General features: G+C 40.9%; 1 protein-coding gene across 2 annotated transcripts in view; it reads left to right on the top strand.

Moving 5' to 3' along the window:
- The window catches only part of LOC106090087 (zinc finger protein rotund), a 300,530-nt gene that overhangs the window by 56,639 nt on the left and 217,443 nt on the right, over nt 1-26,448 (top strand). For both annotated transcript variants that reach the window (XM_059362458.1, XM_059362457.1), the window contains exon 3: nt 1,954-2,652. In XM_059362458.1, coding sequence (XP_059218441.1) covers nt 1,954-2,652 — 699 coding nt within the window. The remainder of the gene's footprint in view (nt 1-1,953; nt 2,653-26,448) is intronic.

Raw genomic sequence — 26,448 nt, 5'->3', positions numbered from 1 at the left:
TCCATCATTTGAGCCCCATATTGCCATGGTCGGTAAATAAGTCCTATTTGGGGGGTGTCTTACCGAAGGGGTAGACCCCCCGAAACTTGGTCCCACATTGGGATATTAGATTCGTATTCTACTCGCAAATATCCATCATTTGAGTCCCATATTGCCATGGTCGGTAAATATGTCCGATTTGGGGCTGTTTTGGGAGTTGGTCCGACAAGGTTTCACATACGTTTTCTAATCTTAAATACCTTTTATTTGAGTCCCGTATTGTCGTAATGGGACTTTATGTATACATTTGGTAGGTTTTGGTGGTGGGGCGGCCCCCTTAGTTACCCCATCCCAAATTTGGATACCAAATTTTTGGTTTTAGGTAACTAAAAGAACGCACACAAAATTTCGCTTAAATCGCACCTCCCATCTCTGAGATCTGGCGTTTTTGAAAATTTGAGTAAGGGGGAGGGTCCTCCCCCCCTTCAGATATCAAAAACTGTAGTATCCTATTTTGGAAATTGCCTGGGAAAGAAAGGTCCCTTATATATTAGCTAAGATTTGAATCGGAAAAAGTGATTGATTTGTGAGTTATATCCCTGCTGTTACTGTGGTGGCCACAGTGGCTTTAAGGTTTGCATCTACGCCTATGACACCGAATGAATCGTAAAAATTTGGGAGATATGGCGACCTACATCGCAAATACTTTGACCTCATTTGATATGTCATATTCGTAATCTACTCCCCAATACATTCCATTTGAGTCCAATATGTCTGTTTGGGGAAGTTTTGGAGTTGGATTGGCCCCCGGTTACTTGGACCCAAGTTTCGGTACCATATTCGTATTCTGCTATCCAATATCTGTCATTTGATACCCATATTGTTCTGATCGGTCAAAGTTGACTTTTGGGTAATGGGGGAGGGTCCACCCCCTCTTCCGATATCAATCAAATTATATAGCCCACTTCACCTTCCAGACCATATTCATAATACACTCCCGAATAGCTTTCAGTTGAGTCCCATATTGCCATAATCGTCCAAAATGGCTATTTTAAGGGATTTTGGGGCCAGGGCAGCTCCCTAGTTTCTTGGGCCCAAATTTTGTTACCAAATTCGTATTCTACTCCCGAATACCTCTCATTTGAGTCCCATGTTGTCCCAATCGGTCTACTTTTGGTTTTGGGCGGTACTTTTGGGGCAAGGGGGAGGGTCCCTCCCCCCTTCGATCGGTTCAGCCGTTTTTGAGTCTATAAGAAAAAAAAACAAACTTACATACCCACAAATAAATACATAAACAAACAAAATTTTTTCCCAGTTTACTTTTTATAGAAAATTTTTTTAATTTGTATTTTTATAGGAAATGTAGTGAAAAATTTTATTTTTATTGTAAAAAATTTTTGTAAAATTTTTTTTAAATTTTATTTTTATAGATTTTTTAAAATAATTCATACAATCAGATATTGTCCGGCTGCAGACCATAGGGTTATCTGTTTCTATTACAAATAGAACACAAAAAAATTTTTTGATATTTTTTTTTAATTTTTTTTTAAAAAATTCTTCTATTTTTGTCTAATTTTGTAAAAAATTTTATGCGTAGAAATTTTTTTCAAAATTTTATTGTTATAAAACTTTTTAAAATTTTTTTTATAGAAAATTTATTAAATTTTTTTTAATAAATTTTTTCTTAATCTAGTATGCTATTCCTTCCACCACCATGTCTTCACAGTTCGCATTATATTAAGTCGACAGATCCCTCTTCATTACCTCTTTACCTACCTACCTCGTTCCGAAGATGTTTTAGCAATTAAAATGCTTGATTTCATTACAACTATTTGCCAACTCATTTAACCTTTTCTCCCAAGAGACACTCTACTTGAGCTACTCTTCATTTAAGTCAATCCCCAATTTCCCCCATTAACCTACACCGCTTTCAAGGCCAAACTAATTCCTTTGTTTCTATGCTCTCCATTACAGAAGCCTGCAAATTATATTTGGTCAAGTGTAAATTCCGAAAGTGAATCAAATAACAATACCACCACCACCACCACAATTCCGGGTGAATCATCATCGTCATCTACAAGCGTATCAACAACAACTCAAATACCAATTACCCATACCCCATTGGGGGCTAATGGTGCTACACCACCCACACCACCGCCCGATACACAATTGTCTTTGGAACAAAGTGTCAAATCACAAACGTATCACAATCATCACTTGAAACCCTTGGAAGACGTACAACTGATACAAATACCCTCAACGGAGGAGGTTGAAGAGGAGTTGCAAGAACCACGACGTTCCAACTCAAATAGAGCAGCAGCAGCAGCAACCCATAACAGCCTTTCACATAAGTCAAACAAATCCAAGCATTCGACATTGTCTTCGTTGGAAATTCATCACGGCCACTCGAATCATTTGAATAGTCATACCCATCCTCACTCGCATTCGCATTCGCATCCGCATCATCTTCATTCCACACACACTCTAGGTGGCAGCAACAGCGGTGGTAATAGTAACACCGGAACCATGCCCATAGGCGGTGTGCAGGGCCAGAACCCAACACAGGGTCTGGTGCATTGGATGAGTGCAGTGATGGCCGAACATATGACAGGACAGACACATCATGACCCAACAGCGGTGGGCATGCATTACATGTGGAATGGCAATGTGGATGTAAGTATGCTCACACAATTACCTTTTCTTTTGATTGTCAAGATATTGCAATGGTCAGTAAACAAGTCCGCTTTGGGGGATTGTTTTTGAGGAGGGGTGGACCCCCAGAAACTTGGTCCCACATTTGGATATCAGATTCGTATTTTACTCGCAAATACCTTTCATTTGAGTCCCATATTGCCATAGTCGGTAAATATGTTCCATTTAGAGAGTGTTTTGGTTTGGGTGGTCCCCCAAACACTTGGTCCGACAAAGGATATCAGATACGTTTTCGTATCCCAAATACCTTTTATTTGAGTCCCACGTTGGGATCAATTTTTTTTATCAAGTTGTGATCTACTTTTAGATACCTTTCATTTGATACCCATATTGTCCCAATCGGTATAGATGTCCGTTTGGGTGGGTCTTGAGGAGGGGCGTCCCCCCCCAGTAATTTGACCTCAAAGTTTATACCAATTTTGTATTTTTGGGTTACCATAAGGCGGCATACACAATTTAGCTTAAATCGATGCACCCATCTCCGAGAGTGAATCCGCCCCACCCTTTCGGATACCAAAAATTAAGTACCCTATTTTCAACGGGGGGGCTAAATTCTATAATCTGTGAGTCGTGATTGGTCAAAATAAATGTTTGGTAGTTTTTGGGGTAGGCCGGGCTTCTGGGTACCCCATAAGAAATTTGGATACCAAATTTCTATTTTTTGGGGTTCTATAAGAAATTACACAAAATTTCACTTAAATCGCACCGTGATCTGGCGTTTCTGAAAATTATATTAAGGGGGAGGGTCCGTCCCCCCTTCAGATATCAAAAAATGAGTACCCTATTACCACGGGATCACTATGCACCATCAGCGAAAATTTCAAGAAACTCGGTTCAGCCGTTTGTGAGTCTATAATCATAGAAACAAACACAAATTGATTTGTATATGTAAGATAAATCCATGGTGGTGGGGATCAAAAGTTCGGCACGGCCGAACTTAATGCTTTTGTACTTGTGTTACAAAAATTTGTTAACCATTTTTTGGAAAAATTGTTAAAAAAATTTTTTGGAAAAGCTTTTAAAAATTTTTTTAAAATTTTTTTGGAAAATTTTTTTAAAATTTGTTTTGTAAAATTTTATAAAATTTTTTTTTAATTTTTTCAAAATTTTTTTTGGAAATTTTTTTTTTAAATTTTTTTAAGGAAATTTTTTTAAATATTTTTTTGGAAATTTTTTTCAGAAAATTTTTTGAAAATTTTTTTCGGAAAATTTTTTCAAAATTTGTTTTGGAAAATTTTATAAAATTTTTTTTTAATTTTTTCAAAATTTTTTTTGGAAAATTTTTTTTTAATTTTTTCAAAATTTTTTTTGGAAAATTTTTTTTTAATTTTTTTAGGGAAATTTTTTTAAATATTTTTTTGGAAAATTTTTTCAAAATTTTTTTCAGAAAATTTTTTTCGGAAAATTTTTAAAATCTTTTTTTTAATTTTTTCAAAATTTTTTTTTTTTAATTTTTTTTGGAAAAGTTTTTAAAATTTTTTTTGGAAAATTATTTAAAAATTTTGTTCGGAAAATGTTTCAAATTTTTTTTTTTAATTTTTTCAAAAAATTTTTTTTTTAATTATTTTTAGGGAAATTTTTTCAAATTTTTTTTTGAAAAATTTTTTCAAATTTTTTTTAAAATTTTTTTAAAATTTTTTTTTTTAATTTTTTTTTGGAAAATTTTTTTAAAATTCAGTGTTTTTCAGAACAAAATTTCTCGATTTAAGATCTTAGGCTTAGGTATAATTATTACCAGTTTCCGCTGAAATTTGGCACAGTGACAAACATCCTTGCTGAGTCTAGTTCCCATCGTTTAGGATTTAGATTTCTTGGGCCCATTAAAGGCTCATTAATCACCCTCGCTGAAATTCGGCACAGTGAGTCTTGTTAGTCACACACAGTAAGGATGTCATACACAGAAAGGTTCAGAAGTTAATCATACACTACAAGGTCCAGATCGTATCAAATTTGAATATTCATAGCTGCCAATATATCGTCGGCTTCTTCTATAGCACTTCTTCTATACACTATTTTCGAATTTTTATACACTCCACCATAGGATGGGGTTACTAATTTCGTCATTGTGTTTGTAACCCCTCGAAATATGCGTATAAGACCCCATAGAGTATAAATATTCCTGAGCGTCATGACATTTCATGTCGATCTAACCATGTCCGTCCGCCTGTCTGTCGAAAGCACGCCAGCTTTCGAAGGAGTAAAGGTAGAAGCTTGAAATTTATATATATTTTATTAGTGTAGGTCTGTTAGGATTGTAAATGGGTGAAATTGGTCCATGTTTTGATATAGCTGCCATATAAAGCGATCTTGGGTCTTGTTTTTTGAGCTTCTAGAGGGCGCAAACCTCATCCGATTTGGCTGAAATTTTGTATGATGTGTTTTGTTATTATTGTACTTCCAACAAATGTGTTAAGTATGGTACAAATCGGTTCATAACCTTACATTTTTCTAAGGTTATAAACCGATCTTGGGTCTTGACTTCTTTTGGCACTAGAGGGCGCAATTCTCATCCGATTTGGCTGAAATTTTGCCTGATGCGTTTTTTATGGCTTCCATAAATTGCTCTTAATGTGGTTCAATCTTGGGTCGTGAGCCACTAGAAGTTGCAATACTCATTCGATTTGGCTAAAATTTTTCATGAAGTGTTGTGCTATGACTTCCAAAAACTGTGCTAAGTATGGTTCAAATCAATACATAACTTGATATAGCTGCCGATCTGGGATATTGACTTCTTAAGCCTTTAGAAAGCGCAATTCCTATCTGATTTTGCTAAAAGTTGGTACAACGGCTTCTCCCATGACCTTCAACATACATGTCTAATGTGGTCTTAATCGATCTATAGCCTGATACAGCTCCCTTATAAACCGATCTCCCGTTTATGCTTCTTGAGCCCCTCCATGGCGCAATTCTTATCCGAATGGGTTCACCCTCATAGACACTTTTCCCAAATATTGGTATCAGATTCGTGCTTTACTCCCAAAGACCTTTCATTTGAGCCCCTTATTGCTATGGTCGTAAATTTGTCCCCGTTAGGGGATGCTTTTGGGGAGAGGTGGACCCCCAGAAACTTGGTCCCACATTTGGATATCAGATTTGTATTCTACTCGCAAGTACCTTTCATTTGAGTCCCATATTGCCATGGTCGGTAAATATGTCCGATTTAGGGGTGTTGTGGGGGATGGGGTGGTCCCCCAAAACCCTTGGTCCGACAAAGGATATCAGATACGTTTTCGTATCCCAAATACCTTTTATTTGAGTCCCATATTGTCGTGATTGGTGTAAATATATGTTTGGTAGGTTTTTAGGATGGGGCAGCCCCCCTAGGTACCCCATCCGAAATTGGGATATCAAATTTTTATTTTTAGGGTACTATATGAAAGCACACAAAAATTTCGCTTAAATCGCACCGCCCATCACCGAGATCTAGTGTTTCTGAAAATTATGGGAAGGGGAAGGTCCATGTTTATATATAGCTGCCTTACAAACCGATCTTGGGTCTTGACTTCTTGAGCCTCTAGAGGGCTAAATTCTCTTCCGATTTGACTGAAATTTTGCACATAGTGTTTTGATATCACTTCCAACAACTGCGCGAAGTATGGTCCAAATCGGTCCATAACCTGATATAGCTGCCATATAAACCGATCTTGGGTCTTGACTTCTTGAGGCTCTAGAGAGCGCAATTCTCATCCGATTTGGCACAAATTTTGTACAACGGCTCCTCCCATGGCTTTCAACATATGTGAGCAATATGGTCAGAATCGATCTATAGCTTGATACAGCTTCCATATAAACCTATCTCCCGATTGCGCTTCCTAAGCTCCGAATCGGACTATAAATTGATATATGGAGGATATATAAGATTCGGCTCAGCCGAACTTGGCACGCTCTTGCTTGTTGAGTCTATAAGGAACACATAAACAAACAAACACAAATTAATTTTTATATATAAGATAAATCCATGGTGGTGGGGATCAAAAGGTCGGTACGGCCAAAAATTGTTCAAAAATTTGTTCAAAATTTTTTTTTTGACAATTTTATCAAAATTTTTTTTAAAAAATTTTTTCAAAATTTTTTTTGGAAAATTTTTTTAAAAAAATGTTTGTGGAAAATTTTTTAAAATTTTTTTTTTTGAAAATTTTTTACAATTTTCAGTGTGTTTCACAACAAAATTTAAATCGCGCCAAATATTCTCCAGATCGGATTATTTTTGAAAATATGTAGCTGCTATTTAGGCTGAACTGCCGATTTAAGATCCTGGAGCCATAAAATGAGCAATTATAAACAAGTAACGCTTAAATGTGGCACAGCGAGGATCCTGCCATGTATGGTTCAGATCGGATCAAATTTGGATAAAGCTGGCATACATACCGGCTCCCGATTTAAGGTTTCAAGGCCAGAAAAGGAGACATTTGTCACAGTGAGTTTTATTAGGTCTTTCGACATTCTTGACGAGTATAGTCCAGATCGTAACATTTTTCAGTATATGTGCTATATATTCAAAGATCTCGATTATAGATCCTAGGCTCAAAAATGGTCTAATTATTACCAGTTTCCGCTGAAATTTGGCACAGTGACAATCATCATTGCCGAGTTTAGTTCCCATCGTTTAGGATTTAGATTCTTGGGTCCATTAAAGGCTCATTTATCACCCTCGCTGAAATTTGGCACAGTGAGTTTTGTTAGTCATACACAGCAAGGATGTCGTACACTGCAATGTCATACACAGAATGGTTCAGAGGTTAGTCTTACACAGCAAGGTTCAGATCGTATCAAATTTGAATATTCATAGCTGCCAATATATCGTCGGCTTAGTGCTATCTTCTTCTATACGCCATTTTCGAATTTTTATACCCTCCACCATTGCATGGGGGTATACTATATGTTTTGATATAGCTGTCATATAAACCGATCTTGGGTCTTGACTTCTTGAGCCTCTATAGGGCGCAATTCTTATCCGATTTGAATGAATTTTGGCACGACGTGTTTTGTTATGATATCCAACAACTGTGCCAAGTATGGTTCAATTCGGTTCATAACCTGATATAGCTGTCATATAAACCGATCTTGGGTCTTGACTTCTTGAGCCCCTAGAGGTCGCAATTATTATCCGATTTGCCTGAAATTTTGTGCGACAGATCCTCTCTAGACCATCAACATACGTGTTTATTATGGTCTGAATCGGTCTATAGCCTGATACAGCACCCATATAAATCGATCTCTCTTTTTTTACTTCTTGAGCTCCCAAAGGGCCCAATTCTTATTCGAATTGGCTGACATTTTACACAGGTCTCCAACATATAATTTAATTTTGGCCCGAACCGGACCATATCTTGATAGCGCTCTCTAATAGCAAAGCAAATCTTTTCTTATATCCTTATTTTTTGCCTAAGAAGAGATGCCGGGAAAAGAACTCGACAAATGCGATCCACGGTGGAGGGTACATAAGATTCGGCCCGGCCGAACTTAGCACGCTTTTACTTGATTAAGTTTTTTTTCCTGTTAGGGCAAAGGTCTTATAATTTTACAATTTTTTATAAAAAAAATTTTGAAATTTTTTTTAAACAAATTTTTTAAACTTTGTTTCATAGAAAATTTCATTATTTTTTTAAGAAAAAAATTTGTAAATTTTTTTTCCAAAAATTTTTACTAATTTTTAGAAAATTTTTGAAAAAAAAAAAATTTTTCAAATTTTTTCATAGAAATTTTATTATTTTTTTTAATAAAAATATTTTGTCCAGTTTTTTTTTCCAAAAATTTTTTTTTACTAATTTTTAGAAAATTTTTGAAAAAAAAAATTCTTTCAAATATTTTCATAGAAATTTTATTATTTTTTTTAATAAAAATATTTTGTCAAGTTTTTTTACAAAAATTTAAAAAAAAAATTTTTTTGGAAGATTTTTTCAAAATTTAATTTTTTTTTTTCAAAATTTTTCAAAATTCAAATTCAAATATCAAAATTTGGTGTACTTCAGATCAACATTGACAATCTTCCAAATATTCTCCAGATCGGATTATATTTGATTATATGCAGCTGTTATGTAGACCGATCTTTCGATTTAAGGTCTTCGAGACATAAAATGAGTAATTAATAACCGATAACGCTTAAATTTGGCACATTGAGTTATGCTACCCTCCTCGATATCCTTGCCCAGTATGGTTGATATTTGGATTATATTTGGATAAAGCTGGCATACATACTGGCTTCCGATTAGAGGTCTTAGGACCAAAAAAGGTGACATTTGTCACAGTGGGTTTTGTTAGGTCTTTCGACACTCTTGACGAGTATGGTCCCGATAGTACCATATCTGACCATATGTGCCATATCTTTAAATATCCCGATTTACGGTCTTAGGCTCTAAAATCACCCATTTTCGCTAAAACCACAATGACAAACATCCTTGCGTGTTTAGTTCACATCAGCTTAAATTTAGAGTTCTTGGGCCCATTTGAGGTCCATTTATTACCTGAAATTTGGCAAAGTGAGTCTTGTTAGTCGTTCAGATCGGATCAAATGTTAGTATATATAGAGGTATGTATACCGTTTTTTCTATTTATGGTCCTGGGCCCATTAAAGGCGCATTTTTACAACAGTGAATAGGGTCCTTTAATAGCCTTGCCGTAGTATGTTTTAGATTGGACCATTTTTGGATAGAGTTGCCATATATACCGATATTCCACTATAAGCTCTTAGGCCCACTCAAGTCGCATTTCTTATACGATTTCGCTAATATTTGACATAGTGAGTTGTGAAAGTAGGCCACCGTAGCTCAGAGGCTAGCTTGTCCGCCTATGATGCTAAACGACTGGGTTCGAATCCTGGCGAGAATATAATGCTGGGGACATTTTTTTATGCTGATGACATTTGGGAGTTACTATGTCATGCAAAAACTTCTTCCCAAAGAGGTGTCGCACTGCGGCTTGCCATTCGAACTCGGCCATAAAAAGGAGGTTATCATTGAGCTTAAACTTAAATCGGACATCACTCATTGATATGTAAGAAGTTTGCCCCTGTTCCTTAATGGCATATTCATGAGCAAATTTTGCATTTGCAGTTGCCAAATGCCACTAGAAGTCAAATGTGGCTTGGGGTGTACTAGAATTGTTTCGTACCCTTGGTTACACTTCGATATAACAGTTTCAGGATCTATAGTCCCTTAATAGATGGAGACCCCATATCAACAAAAAATCCAACTCTACTTGTTAGGCTCTTAGAAGCCTCATTCTTTTGCCGATTAGCTTTCTTAGAAATAATTCACATATAAACTGACCTATTTTGTGCAAATTTGGTAACATAATCCATGATGGAATGTATCTAAGGTTCGAATCTAATGAACTTTTAGGGTTCTTAAGTATGGCTTCTAGTTGATTTTTCATTTATTCTTCTAACCATCCTTTTATCTGCCAGTTCTAGTATTTCCTCTCATTCTTCCTTTAATCCTTTTGTCTGCCTTCCCTATGTCCTCTACCCTGTTGTTCGTTCTTAAGTCTTTCTTTCTTTCTGTCCATCACTCATTTCCTACTTCCATCTATTGATCCTTTTTCTTGTAGAGTTTATTTTAAACGTAACTCCCCATCTTTAGCCTGGTCAAATTTGCTTAAATTCTTCTTTGGGTTCTTTGCATTAAATTTTCGTTTAAAATTGTTTTTCTTGTTTGCTTGTCCAGTTTTGTTGATTTTTTTTCTCGCCATTATGGGTTCATTGTTCTGTTTGAGCATGTTTTTTGCATTTTCCTTTTGCTTACTCAAAAATGTATTCTTAGTCCAGTCCTTTTTTTTTGGCATTGTTTAGTTTTGAGGCAAACAAAAGAGAAACCTTTGGTTGCCTTAAGTTTCCTTTTCGTTCGTTCTAAGGTCCTTTCGTAAGTGAATTTGTTGTATGAGTGTGTTCATTATATTTTTCCGCGAAAGTGTAAATTGAGAAAATTAAGTACCACAAAATTGAAAAGGTCTTGCAGAAGTTGAGCCACAGTTTGCCAAAAGGGAAATGAACTATGAGGCTTTCTGAGGACATATTGCAAAAGACTTAAAAAATTAGAAAAATGCATGTTTTTTTTTTTAATTTCTGCTAGGGGTCGTTTACAAAATTTTTAGCTTCAAACGGACATATCGGGAAATCATAGAAGTCTTATTCAAGGTATTTTGGCCCAGAGTCCAACCTTTTTTTTATAAGCATGGGCAATATATCCGGGAAAATGCCCAATGCACAAAATCCCTGCAGACTTAGTAGAAACATAGACAAACATTTGCCGAGTACGAATATCACACTTAAATTCAACTCTAAAAATAATTGTGAAGACTTCTCCCTAAGAACCACCAAAAGTATGTCGTACGGCTGTTTAAACTAAATAAAACAAATAAAAGCGTGCTAAGTTCGGATGGGCCGAATCTTATATACCCTCCACCATGGATCGCATTGGTCGAGTTCTTTTACCGGCATCTCTTCTTAGACAAAAAAAGGATAAAAGAAAAGATTTGCTCTGCTATGGAGCAATATCATGATATGCTCCGGTTTGGACCACAATTAAATTATATGTTGGAGACCTGTATAAAATGTCAGCCAATTCGAATATGAATTGCGCCCTTTGGAGGCTCAAGAAGTAAAATAGAGAGATCGATTTATATGGGAGCTGTATCAGGCTATAGACCGATTCAGACCATAATAAACACGAATGTTGATGGTCTTGAGAGGATCCGTCGTACAAAATTTCAGGCAAATCGGATAAGAATTGCGACCTCTAGAGGCTTAAGAAGACAAGATCCAAGATTGGTTTATATGGCAGCTATATCAGGTTATGAACCGATTTGGACCATGCTTAGCACAGTTGTTGAGAGTCATAACAAAATACTTCATGCCAAATTTCAGCCAAATCGGATAAGAATTGCGCCCTCTATATGCTCAAGAAGTCAAGATCCAAGATCGGTTTATATGGCAGCTATATCAAAACATGAACCGATTTGGACCATACTTAAAACAATTGTTGCAAATGATACCAATATACCACGTGCGAAATTTCAGTCAAATCGGACGAGAATTGCGCCCTCTGGAGGCTCAAGAATTCAAGACCCAAGATCGGTTTATATAGCAGCTATACTAGACTATTAACCGATTTGAATCATACCAAACACAGTTGTTGGAAGTGATACCAAAACACTACGTGCAAAATTTCAGACAAATCGGATAAGAATTGCTCCCCCTAGAGGCTCAAGAAGTCAAGACCCAAGATCGGTTTATATAGCAGCTATACCAGACTATGGACCGATTTTAATCATACTAAGCGCAGTTGTTGGAAGTGATACTTAAATACTACATGCAAAATTTCAGTCAAATCGCATGAGAATTGCGCCCTCTATAGGCTCAAGAAGTCAAGACCCAAGATCGGTTTATATGGCAGCTATACCAGATTATGGACCGATTTGAATCATACTAAGCATAGTTGTTGGAAGTAATACTAAAACACTACGTGCAGTCTAATCGGATAGGAATTGCGCCCTCTAGAGGCTCAAGAAGTCAAGACCCAAGATCGGTTTTATAGCAGCTATACCAGATAATGGACCGATTTGAACCATACTTAGCGCAGTTGTTGCAAGTGATACCAAAATACCACGTGCAGAATTTCAGTCTAATCGAATGAAAATTACGCCCTCTAGAGGCTCAAGAAGTCAAGACCCAAGATCGGTTTATAGGGCAGCTATATCAAAATATATACCGATTTCAACCATAATTACCACAGTTGTTGGATATCACAGCAGAACACGTCGTGCAAAATTTCATTTCAATCGGATGACAATTGCAACATCTATAGGCTCTAGAAGTCAAGACCCAAGATCGGTTATATAGCAGCTATACCAGATTATGAACCGATTTGAATCATACTTAGCGCAGTTGTTGCAAGTTATACCAAAACACCACGTGCAGAATTTCCGACAAATCGGACGAGAATTGCGCCCTCTAGAGGCTCAAGAAGTCAAGACCCAAGATCGGTTTATATGACAGCTTTATCAGGTTATTTACCGATTTCAACCATACTTAGCACAGTTGTTGGATATCATAACAGAAAACGTCATGCAAAATTTCATTCCAATCAGAAAAAAAATTGCGCCCTCTGTAGGCTCAAGAAGTCAAGACCCAAGATAGGTTTATAGGGCAGCTATATCAATACATGGACCGATATGGCCCATTTACAATCCCAACCGACCTACACTAATAAGAAGTATTTGTGCAAAATTTTAAGCGGTTAGCTTTACTCCTTCGAAAGTTAACGTGCTTTCGAAAGACAGACGGACGGACGGAGGGACGGACGGGCAGATGGACAGACAGACGGACGGAAAGACGGACGGACGGACAGACAGACAGACAGACGGATGGACAGACAGACGGACGGACAAACAGACGGACGGACAGACGGACGGACGGACAGACGGACAGACGGACGGACGGACGGACAGGCGGACAGACGGACGGACAAACGGACGGACAGACGGACGGACAGAAGGACGGACGGACGGACAGAAGGACGGACGGACAGACAGACAGACGGACGGACAGACGGACGGACGGACGGACGGACGGAAGGACGGACGGACGGACGGAAGGACGGACGGACGGAAGGACGGACGGACGGAAGGACGGACGGGCGGACAGACAGACAGACAGATGGACGGACGGACGTACAGACGGACGGACGGACATACAGACTGAACTACAGACGGACGGACATGGCTAGAACAATATCTTGGGTTGCCCAAAAAGTAATTGCGGATTTTTCATATAGTCGGCGTTGACAAATTTTTGCACAGCTTGTGACTCTGTAATTGCATTCTTTCTTCTGTCAGTTATCAGCTGTTACTTTTAGCTAGCTTTAGAAAAAAAGTGTAAGAAAATTATATTTGATTAAAGTTCATTCTAAGTTTTATCAAAAATGCATTTAGTTTCTTTTAAAAAATCCGCAATTACTTTTTGGGCAACCCAATATATGCGTTATGGGGTCTCAGACGCATATTTTGAGGTGTTACAAACAGAATGACGAAATTAGCATGCAAAACAAATACAAATTTGCCCATGAACATTCCGCTTAGGATCAGGGGCATACTTCTCACATATCAATCATCAATCAATCGCATATCAATCATATCACATATCAATCATATCACACATCAAATACGTACTTTACTCCCAAATACCTTTATTTGGGCCCCATATTGCGATGGTCAGTAAAAAATTGCCGTTTTGTGGGGGTGTTTTGGGAAAGGGCTACACCCCCAAAAAATTGGTCCAAAAGTGGGTATCAATTCCCACTCTATCTACCAATGCCTTTCATTTAAGTCCCACATTGACATGGTCGGTAAATATGCCCGATTTAGGGGTGCTTTGGTCCTTAGTGGTCCTTTGGTCCTTAGGGCTTAGTGTTTGGTCCCCCAAACACTAAGCCCTGAGAATATATCGGCAATGTGCTCTACAAATGCAAATTTTGCCCACGAACATTCCACTTTGGAACAGGGGCAAACTTCTCACATACCAATGAGTGCAGACCGATTCAAGCTTAAGCTCAATGATAAGGGGCCTCGTTTTTCAAGCCGACTCCGAACTTTGTGCCGCAGTGCGACACCTCTTTGGAGAGAAGTTTTACATGGCATAGTACCTCACAAATGTTGCCAGCATTAGGAGGGGAAAACCACCGCTGAAAATTTTTTTCTGATGGTCTCGCCAGGATTCTAAACCAGTTGTTCAGCGTCATAGGCGTCCATGCTATTCTCTGCGCTATGGTGGCCTCCGACGAAATTAGTATACCCCCCATCCTATGGTGGAGGGTATACAAATCATAATCCAATTTATTACAAAAATTTGTCAAATTTACCTCAACTTCCTTCTAAGATAAGCGACTTTATTTTTCCCATATTATTTGGAAATTAAAATCATACAATAGGCTAATTTACTCAATACACATAAACCTAACAGAAACCCTTCTATTATTGCCCTCTAAGAAAAAAAAAAGTTATAATTAGTTGGCATTAAAAAATGAAATGAAATAACGAAGAAATAAATAAAGTCGCAATACAGCAGAATTTTCGCCATCTTTCTATGGCAAATGCTTGGCCACTCATTATTTGACTTAATCAATTTGTCTTGCTCAAGTTGTCTGTGGCAGCGTTTTAACAGTCAAACCACCTTGGAAGGCAAACTCAATGAGGCATGTTGGCCATGGACCACATTTCACCCTCAAGCTTCAAAATACCCATCTTTCTTTTCCACCCACCCCCAAAAAAAAGAAACTTTACTATAAAACCTCCCACTCCTAACCAAAAATCTTGCTTTTCCCCTTACCCCCTCCAAGACTGGCAAGGGAAAAATAATATATAAACAAAAAGAAATTAATTAACTTAACTTTTTTTTTTCGGGGAACAAGGATTTTTCACAAAAATCGAGACAAAAAGACAGCGAAAAAAGGACTCCTGGCCTCACCCACTCACTCACCCAAAGAAAATTAAAAACTTCATCTTAACAATAGACACTTCTTTACCATTTTTTGTTGTTGTTGTTTTGGGGCTAAAAGATATCTAAAGACAAGAATTTTATAAATTTATTAGATGATAACATCACGCCAATACTATGACATTACAATTGCCGCTGGGGCTTAAGCGAAAAAGGACTAATAAAACAAGCCAAAAAAAAAAAAACAAAATGCTAGCCAACCTCATCATACCACACTTCCACACACACACACACACACTAATGTCCTTGGCAACCATCAATCTTTAGTAACTACATGACCAACAACGTAAATAAAAATTTTTAAGAACCCATCGACCAACCTCTGCCACACCCAGCCATAGCCAACCAAGCTATGTACGTAGTACTCCTGTAGATGATATCCTGAACGAGAGTACAAACAATCCTCAATCCTTTTTCTCATTGTCCGTTACAGGCTTCGGTCGCTATTGTCAAGGTTCACAGTTTTTGTCAGCTAAAGAGGGGGACAAACGAAAATTTTCTTAAAAATTTCTCTGTTTACATGAAGTCATAAAAGACGAAAGGATGTTTCAGGGATACGTTGGTATGAGTGTCCTTTATAAATACTCACCTCATCGTCCAAAGTAAGCACACGCAATACAAGGGCATATCTGATTAAAAATGGGCACTGAATTTTAAGAAAAAGTGATGATGATTATGAAACGAGTAAAAACGTGCTAAATTCGGCCGGATTGGGCCTTGCCTTTCCCCCCACCAAAGATTCTGGACTAGGCATAGTCCTCGATTCGAAACTGTCCTGGAAGAGGAACACCGAAGAAAGAAGCCGTAAGGCACTGTGCGCTTTTTACTCCTGCAGCAGGATGTTCGGTAGGAAGTGGTGGGGGTGACTCCCAAGATGATTTATTGGATGTCCATGGTCAACGTGGAGGCCACCGTAGCGCAGAGGTTTGGATGTCCGCCTATGACTCGCCTGGGGTTCGAATCCTGGCGAGACCATCAGGAAAGAAGCCGTAAGGCACTGTGCGCTTTTTACTCCTGCAGCAGGATGTTCGGTAGGAAGTGGGGGGGGGGGGGGGGGGTGACTTCCAAGATGATTTATTGGAGGTCCATGGGAATCGTGGAGACCACCGTAGCGCAGAGGTTTGGATGTCCGCCTATGACTCGCCTGGGTTCGAATCCTGGCGAGACCATCAGGAAAGAAGCCGTAAGGCACTGTGCGCTTTTTATACCCTGCACCATAAGATGGGGGGTATACTAATTTCGTCATTCTGATTGTAACTACTCGAAATATTCGTCTGAGACCCCATAAAGTATATATATTCTTGATCGTCGTGAAATTGTATGTCGATCTAGCCATGTCCGTCCGTCTGTCCGTCAGTCCGTCTGTCTGTCGAAAGCACGCTAACTTCCGAAGGAGTAAAGCTAGCCGCTTGAAATTTTGCACAAATACTTCTTATTAGTGTAGGTCGGTTGGTATTGTAAATGGGCCATATCGGTGCATGTTTTGATATAGCTGCCATATAAACCGATCTTGGGTCTTGATTTCTTGAGCCTCTAGAGTGCGCAATTCTTATCCGATTGGGATGAAATTTTGCACGACGTGTTTTGTTATGATATCCAACAACTGTTATAATTATGGTTCAAATCGGTTCATAACCTGATATAGCTGCCATATAAACCGATCTTGGGTCTTGACTTCTTGAGCCTCTAGAGGGCGCAATTCTTATCCGATCAGAATGAAATTTTGCACGACGTGTTTTGTTATGATATCCAACAACAGTGCCAAGTATGGTTCAAATCGGTTCATAACCTAATATAGCTGCCATATAAACCGATCTTGGGTCTTGACTTTTCGATCCTCTAGAGGGCGCAATTCTTATCCGATTGGAATGGAATTTCGCACGATGTGTTTTGTTATGATATCCAACAACTGTGCCAAGTATGGTTCAAATCGGTTTATAACCTGATATAGCTGCCATATAAACCGATCTTGGGTCTTGACTTCTTGAGCCTCTAGAGTGCGCAATTCTTATCCGATCAGAATGAAATTTTGCACGACGTGTTTTGTTATGATATCCAACAACAGTGCCAAGTATGGTTTAAATCGGTTCATAACCTGATATAGCTGCCATATAAACCGATCTTGGGTCTTGACTTCTTGAGCCTCTAGAGGGCGCAATTCTTATGCGAATGGAATGGAATTTCGCACGACGTGTTTTGTTATGATATCCAACAACTGTGCCAAGTATGGTTCAAATCGGTTTGTAACCTGATATGGCTGCCATATAAACCGATCTTGGGTCTTGACTTCTTGAGCCTCTAGAGGGCACAATTCTTATCCGATTTGAATGAATTTTTGCACGAAGTATTTCGTTATGATATTCAACAACTGTGCCAAGTATGGTTCAAATCGGTCCATAACCTGATATAGCTGTCATACAAACAGATCTGGGGATTTGACTTCTTGAGCTTTTAGAGGGCGCAATTCCTATCCGATTTGGCTGAAATTTTGCATGACGTATTTTATTTTTACTTTCAACAACTGTGTCAAATAAGGTTCAAATCGGTTCATAACCTGATATAGCTGCCATATAAACCGATCTGGGATCTTGACTTCTTGACCCCTAGAGGTCGCCATTATTATCCGATATGCCTGAACTTTTGTACGACGGATCCTCTCATGACCATCAGCAAACGTGTTTATTATGGTCTGAATCGGTCTATAGCCCGATACAGATCCCATATAAATCGTTCTCTCTATTTTACTTCGTGAGCCTCAATGGGACCAATTCTTATACGAATTGGCTGAAATTTTACACAGGTCTCCAACATATAATTTAATTGTGGTCCGAACCGGACCATATCTTGATATCGTTTTAATAGCAGACCATCTCTTTTCTTATATCCCTTTTTGCCTAAGAAGAGATGCCGGGAAAAGAACTCGACAAATGCGATCCATGGTGGAGGGTATATAAGATTCGGCCCGGTCGAACTTAGCACGCTTTTACTTGTTACTCCTGCAGCAGGATGTAGGTTGGAAAGGGGGGGGGGGGGGGTGACTTCCGAGATGATTTATTGGATGTCCATAGGCATCGTGGAGGCCACCGTAGCGCAAAGGTTAGCATGTCCGCCTATGACTCGCCTGGGTTCGAATCCTGGCGAGACCATCAGAAAAATAATTTTCGACGGTGGTTTTCCCCTCCTAATGCTGGCAACATTTGTGAGGTACTATACCATGTAAAACTTCTCTCCAAAGAGGTGTGGCGCGCCGTTCGGACTCGGCTATAAAAAGGAGGCCTCTTATCATTGAGCTTAAAAAGCTTGAATCGGACTGCACGCATTGATATGTGAGAAGTTTGCCCCTGTTTTTTAGTGGAATGTTCATGGGCAAAATTTGCATAGGCATAGTCCTCCATTCGAAACTGTCCTGGAAGAGGAACACCGAGGAAAAAAGCTCTAAAGCACTGTGCGCTTTGTACTCCTGCGGGAGGATGTTCGGTAGCAAGAGGGGGGTGACTCCCAAGATGATTTATGGGATGTACACGGGCATCGTGAGACCAGTACTGGCCTATAAAGCACTGGTATGGTGGGACTCTTCCACTGGTAGGGAAGAGGACGCGTGCAAAGGAGTTCTAGAAGATCCAACGACTGGATCAAAGGGCCGCTGAGATCCGCACCGCAGACAGGCCTGGAGGCGATGCTGGATATGCAGCCCATTGGGGCCTATATTTGGAACTGCGCCGCCAGGGTCGCGCTTAGGCTGAGAGAGCTCGGCATGCTGAAGGAGGATGGTTGCGGCCACAGTTCGATTCTGGGTGTTATGGATACGAAGGGTAGACTGAAGAGGATCTCCGACTACCTAACACCAGTGCCGACTGGAGTGAGAGCATTCGCGTTTCGTTTTCCTGAGAGGGACGTATGGAGGGCGGATGGTGTACTTGAGGAGAATGAGACCTCGATCTATACAGATGGCTCCAAGATGAAGTCAGGGACCGGATTGGGTGTCTACTCTGATGCACTCAATACCAGTATGTCTCTGAGACTGCCGGACGAGTGTATGGTCTTTCAGGCAAAGGTCTGTGCCGTTGCAGTGGCCGCAAGAGAAATTCTGGCAAGGGCCTTAACGCCCTCGAAACTCAGAATTTATGTGGACAGTATGGCGGCGCTCAAGGTCTTGGGGTCGCGATGGTGAGGTCGAGATGGTGAGGTCGAGATGGTGAGGTCGAAATGGTGAGGTAGAGATGGTGAGGTCGAGATGGTGAGATCGAAATGGTGAGGTCGAGATGGTGAAGTCGAAATGGTGAGATTGAGATGGTGAGGTCGAGAGGGTGAGGTCGAGAGGGTGAGGTCGAGAGGGTGAGGTCGAGATGGTGAGAGCGAAATGGTGAGGTCGAGATGGTGAGGTAGAGATGGTGAGGTCGAGATGGTGAGATCGAAATGGTGAGGTCGAGATGGTGAAGTCGAAATGGTGAGGTCGAGATATTAACTTCGAGATGGTGAGGTCGACGATGATGAGGTCGAGATGGTGAGAGCGAAATGGTGAGGTCGAGATGGTGAGATCGAGATGGTGAGGTCGAGATGGTGAGGTCGAAATGGTGAGGTCGAGATGGTGAGTTCGAGATGGTGAGGTCGAGATATTAACTTCGAGATGGTGAGGTCGACGATGGTGAGGTCGAGAGGGTGAGATCGAGATGGTGAGGTCGAGATGGTGAGGTCGAGAAGGTGAGATCGAAATGGTGAGATCGAGATGGTGAGGTCGAGGATGGTGAGGTCGAGAGGGTGAGATCGAGATGGTGAGGTCGAGATGGTGAGGTCGAGAAGGTGAGGTCGAGAATGGCGAGGTCGAGATGGTGAGGTCGAAATGGTGAGGTCGAGATGGTGAGATCGAAATGGTGAGATCGAGATGGTGAGGTCGAGGATGGTGAGGTCGAGAGGGTGAGATCGAGATGGTGAGGTCGAGATGGTGAGGTCGAGAAGGTGAGGTCGAGAATGGCGAGGTCGAGATGGTGAGGTCGAAATGGTGAGGTCGAGATGGTGAGATCGAAATGGTGAGGTCGAGATGGTGAGATCGAGGATGGTGAGATCGAGATGGTGAGGTCGAGATGGTGAGGTTGAGATGGTGAGGTCGAGAGGGTGAGGTCGAGAAGGTGAGATCGAGATGGTGAGGTCGAGGATGGTGAGGTTGAGAAGGTGAGATCGAGATGGTGAGCTCGAGAAGGTGAGGTCGAGGATGGTGAGGTCGAGATGGTGAGATCGAGATGGTGAGGTCGAGATGGTGAGATCGAAATGGTGAGGTCGAGATGGTGAGATCGAGGATGGTGAGATCGAGATGGTGAGGTCGAGATAGTGAGGTTGAGATGGTGAGGTCGAGAGGGTGAGGTCGAGATGGTGAGGTCGAGATGGTGAGGTCGACACGGTGAGGTCGAGATGCGTGGCGGACTGTTTTGAATCCCTGAATAGGCTACGGGCCCACGATGTGACCCTGAAATGGGTTCCTGGGTATGCGCGAGGAGGGGTTCATCTGCGCCGGACGGAACAATCATCGGTCTTGCCTACGTGGCATTTGCCGACCTATTGAACACAGTTCCAAAATTCCGAATTTATGTGGACAGTATGGCGGCGCTCAAGATGGTGAGGTCGAGATGGTGAGGTCGAGATGGTGAGGTCGAGATGGTGAGGTCGAGATGGTGAGGTCGAGATGGTGAGATCGAGATGGTAAGGTCGAGATGGTGAGGTCGAGATGGTGAGGTTGAGATGGTGAGGTCGAGATGGTGAAGTCGAGATGGTGAGGTCGAGGTGGTGAGGTCGAGATGGTGAGGTCGAGATGGTGAGGTCGAGATGGTGAGGTCGAGGTTGTGACGTCGAGATGGTGGGATCGAAATGGTGAGGTCGAGAGGGTGGGGTCGAGATGGTGAGATCGAGACGGTGAGGTCGAGATTGTGCGTTCGAGATGGTGAGGTCGCGATGGTGAGGTCGAGATGGTGAGGTTTAGATGGTGAGGTTGAGATGGTGAGGTCGAGATGGGAGGTCGAGATGGGAGGTCGAGGATGGTGAGGTCGATATGGTGAGGTGGAGATGGTGAGGTCGAGATGGTGAGGTCGAGGATGGTGAGGTCGAGAAGGTGAAGTCGAGGTTGGTGAGGTCGAGATGATGAAATCGAGATGGTGAGGTCGAGAAGGTGAGATCGAGATGGTGAGGTCGAGATGGTCAGGTCGAGGATGGTGAGGTCGAGGTGGTGAGGTCGAGATGGTGAGGTCGAGAAGGTGAGATCGAGATGGTGAGGTCGAAATGATGAGGTCGAGGATGGTGAGATCGAGATGGTGAGGTCGAGATGGTGAGGTCGAGATGGTGAGATCGAGATGGTTGGGTCGAGATGATGAGATCGAGATGGTGAGGTCGAGATGGTGAGATCGAGATGGTTGGGTCGAGATGATGAGATCGAGATGGTGAGGTCGAGATGGTGAGGTCGAGATGGTGAGGTCGAGATGGTGAGGTCGAGAAGATGAGATCGAGATGGTGAGGTCGAAATGATGAGGTCGAGAAGGTGAGATCGAAATTGTGAGGTCGAGATGATGAGGTCAAAATGGTGAGGTCGAGGATGGTGAGGTCGAGATGGTGAGATCGAGATAATTAGATCGAGATGGTGAGGTCGAGATGGTGAGATCGAGATGGTGAGGTCGAGATGGTGAGGTCGAGGATGGTGAGATCGAGATGGTGAGATCGATATTGTGAGATCGATATGGTGAGGTCGAGATGGTGAGGTCGAGATGGTGAGGTCGAGATGGTGAGGTCGAGATGGTGAGGTCGAGATGGTGAGGTCGAGATGCATGGCGAACTGTTTTTATCCCTGAATAGGCTACGGGCCCACGATGTGACCTTGACATGGGTTCCTGGGCATGAGGGGATTCCAGGAAATGAGAGGGCGGACGAGTGCGTCAGGAGGGGTTCGTCCGCGCCGGGCGGACCATTCATCGGTCTTGCCTATATGCCATTTGTCGAGCTACTGAACACAGTAGAGGGGATGGCAAGGGCGGAGTCAGTGGCGAGGTGGGACACGGTAGATGGTTGCCGGACGGCGAAGTGGCTATGGCCGGTTATAGACCGGAGGTGTACGAGGGAGTTGCTGGCGTTCGATAAGAGGTCGATGAGCAACTTGACAGGGGTCATAATCGGACACTATGCAATAGGAGGCCACCGTAGCGCAGAGGTTAGCATGTCCGCCTATGACTCGCCTGGGTTCGAATCCTGGCGAGACCATCAGAAAAAATTTTCAGCGGTGGTTTTCCCCTCCTAATGCTGGCAACATTTATGTGGTCCTATGCCATGTAAAACTTCTCTCCAAAGAGGTGTGACACGCCGTTTGGACTCGGCTATAAAAAGGAGGCCCCTTATCATTGAGCTTAAACTTGAATCGGACTGCACTCATTGATATGTGAGAAGTTTGCCCCTGTTCCTTAGTGGAATGCTCATGGACAAAATTTGCACTTACTTGTTTCTTGAGGCTGTAATGCTGTGCACTGAATTCACCAGTATACTCGTGGGTATGAGTAAAAAATGTTTCCATTTGCTTTACACATTATCAGATCTAATGTGATGTGCAAAAATTTCAAATTTCAAGTACAGCATACCCAACATGAACTGTTGAAACAATCCTTTTTGTTTTTTGTTTCTACGAAAACATTCAATGGAATTTCCTCTCCGTGGGGATTTTAACTGGACATTAAAACATTTGCAAATGACACAAAAGGTTTCTCAATGTCAAGAAATTTCCGTTTTGTATGGTTAATTAATCATGTCCCTTGAACTTTGTTGGAAGACATTTTTTGCCAACAAAAACTCACATGCGATTACAAAAGAGCGGATGATTTCATGTAAAGCTTTTAAGTTGCTTAAATGTAGCATTGTGATTTATAAGCATTAAAAGGATAGACAAGAGTCATATACGAGTGTGTTTCTATATATAATCACTAGCCGAACCGGGCCCGCTCCGCTGCGCCGTCTTTGACTCTCTAATATCTTTATAGGGTGGGGATACTTAGCCCTGAATGCGGATATTCGTGCTATTGTAACCTATGACTCTGAACGCATTTGAATCCTGGCGAGACCATCGGCCAAGGCGGTGTTTATCCCCTCTTAATGTTGGCGACATTTGCGAAATACAATGCCATGCATGGTCATTTAAAAAATTTTCCTCAAAGAGGTGTTGCACTGCGGGACGCCGTTCGGGCCCGGCTATCAAAATAGGATCCGTTATCATTGAGTTTAAATTTGAATCGGAAAGCATTCATTGATGTGTGAGAATTTGCCCCTTCTTCTTTCCTGGTGGTAATGTTCTTCCTTAGGGTAATGTTCTCATTAGGGGAGGGATGGCACCTCAGACATTTCGACTCAAATATGGATATCAAATTTGTGCTGTGCTTCCAAATCCCTTTAATTTGAGCCCCATATTGCCATGGCCGGTAGATATGAACCGTTTGGAAGGTGTTTTAGGGCAGCCATCGGCACTTAGCCCTGAAAATAGATATCAAATTCCTTCTTTACTCCCAAATACCGTTGATTTGAGCTTCATATTGCCATACTCGAAAATGAAGTTCAGTTTAGGGGGTGCTTTAGGACGTACACCAAAACCTTTGGCTCCAAAATTGGAAATCAAATTCATTTTCTACTCTCAAATACCTTTCATTTGAGTCCCATATTGTCATAATGGGTCAAATAACCCATTTGACGTATCTGTGGAATCGTATCTGAGGAAAAGTGCCACCTAGACTTGAACGCAAATATTAATGGCATATCAGACATATTCGTAATCTACTCACTTATACCTTTTATTTGAGTTCTATATAGCAATGGTCGGCTAATATGCCCATTTGGGGGTATTTGGGGGTGGGCGACCTACCATTACTTGGACCTAATGTTTTATGCCACATTTGTAATCTACTGCCTAATACTATTCATTTGAGTCCCATATTGACATGAACTTCGAACATATCTGTTTAGAGAAGTTTTGGGGTTCAGCGGGCCCCCCGCTGGGTACTTGGACCCAAATTTTAATACCATATTCGTGTCCAATACCTTTCATTTGATACCTTTATTGTCCCGATGGGTCCACTTTTGATTTTGTGTTGTGTTTTTGGCATAAGGGGGAGGGTCCGTCCCCCCTTCCGATACTGAAAAATTATATAGCCTATGTTTCCTTCCAGACCAATCTATACAATATGCGAAAATATAGAGAAAATCATTTGTGCCGTTTTTTTAGTCCATACGGAACAAACATACCGAGTCCCATATATCCGTGATTGGCTAATATGCCCATTTTGGACGTTTTTGTGGGGTGGGGTGACCCCCTATACTTCGACATGAATTTGCATGCCAGATTCGTTATCTACTCTCGCATACTTTTCATTTGATACCCATATTGTCTTTATCGGTCCACTTTTGAATTTGGGCTGTGTTTTTGGCATAAGGGGGAGGGTCCGTCCCCCCTTCCGATACCGAAAATGTATATAGCCTATGTTTCCTTCCAGACCAATTTACACAATATGCGAAAATTTCGAGAAAATCGTTTGTGCCGTTTTTCAGTCCATATGGAACAAACAAACCGAATACCATATATCCGTCATTGGCTAATATGCCCATTTTTGGCGTTTTTGTGGGGGTGGGTGACCCCCAATACTTCGATATGAATTTGCATGCCAGATTCGTTATCTACTCTCGCATACCTTTCATTTGATACCCAAATTGTCTTTATCGGTCCACTTTAGATTTTTTGAGGTGTTTTTTGGGGTAACGGTGGACCCTCCACCGTTACCCCCTCCACCGTTACCCCCTCCACCGTTACCCCCTCCACCGTTACCCCCTCCACCGTTAACCCCTCCACCGTTACCCCCTTTCCGTTATCAATAAATTATGAAGCCGATTTCTACTTCCTGACCATATTCGTAATCTACTCCCGAATACCTTTCATTTGAGTCCCATATTGTCATGATCGTCAAATAAACCTATTTCAAGGGGTTTTGGGGCTGGGGCGGCCCCCCAGGTACTTGGACCCAACTTTTATTATGAAATTCGTACTCTACTCTTGAATACCTTTCATTTGAATCCCATATTGTCTCGATAGGTCAACTTTTATTTCTGGGTAGTACTTTCGAGGCAAGGGGGAGGGTTCGCTCCCCTCCCGATATCAAAAAATTATATAGCCTGTGTTTCCTTCCAGACGAACCTGACACAATCTGTGAAAATTTCAAGGTAATCGATTCAGCCGTTTTTGAGTCTATACGGAACAAACACAATTTGATTTTTATATATAAGATGCCATATATAGCTCCAATCTATTCATTGTTCGATATCCGATGTCAACATATCCCTCAATTCAGCAGCTTATAGCCCCAAATTACCCTAAAGCTTTACCGTCTTTTCATGTACCTAACTAATTAAGCCATTGAAATATTTGGGATTTATACGTAAATATTAGACAAACTCAACCAGCATTACCACCCTCATCACCCACATCCTCAATACGGCTTGACAAATAAAAAAACGCATACATAAACACATGATGTCTGCCGCCATTGAGCAAACAATTAAAAAGGGACGACAACATTTCGGATTTAATTTTGATGCAGGAAGACCAAAATAAATATGGACAAATAATTAGTCTAATGTGAGGTGAAGCATACTTTAAGGTCATGTCTAATTTGCAAATATTAGGACTTTATTTGTTAAAGGTTGAAGGTTTAATCATAATGGGATAAGACCACGATAGAATAAGACAGGGAAAACAGTTTTTTTTTTTAAGTTTTTTTTATTTTAAAAGTAACTAGCTGGCCCGGTGCGCTTTGCTACACCATAAAATGGTTTTGTGATAATGGATTTTCCTTTAAGCATTTTTAAGCTGATGATAAAGACATTCAGGTCTACGGGTCTCGTTTAGTTCCACAATAATTATTATACCCACCACCGAAGGATGGGGGTATATTCATTTTGTCATTCCGTTTGCAACACATCGAAATATCCATTTCCGACCCTATAAAGTATATATATTCTTGATCAGCGTAAAAATCTAAGACGATCTAGACATGTCCGTCCGTCTGTCTGTTGAAATCACGCTACAGTCTTTAAAAATAGAGATATTGAGCTGAAATTTTGCACAGATTCTTTTTTTGTCCATAAGCAGGTTAAGTTCGAAGATGGGCTATATCGGACTATATCTTGATATAGCCCCCATATAGACCGATCCTCCGATTTGGGGTCTTAGACCCCTAAAAGCCAAATTTATTATCCGATTTTGA

The sequence above is a fragment of the Stomoxys calcitrans genome, chromosome 2 (genome assembly GCF_963082655.1).
Source record: "Stomoxys calcitrans chromosome 2, idStoCalc2.1, whole genome shotgun sequence".
In the NCBI taxonomy this organism is placed as follows: Eukaryota; Metazoa; Arthropoda; class Insecta; order Diptera; family Muscidae; genus Stomoxys; species Stomoxys calcitrans.
Note: the sequence above shows the minus strand (reverse complement) of the source record. Positions and strands in the feature narration are given on the sequence as shown.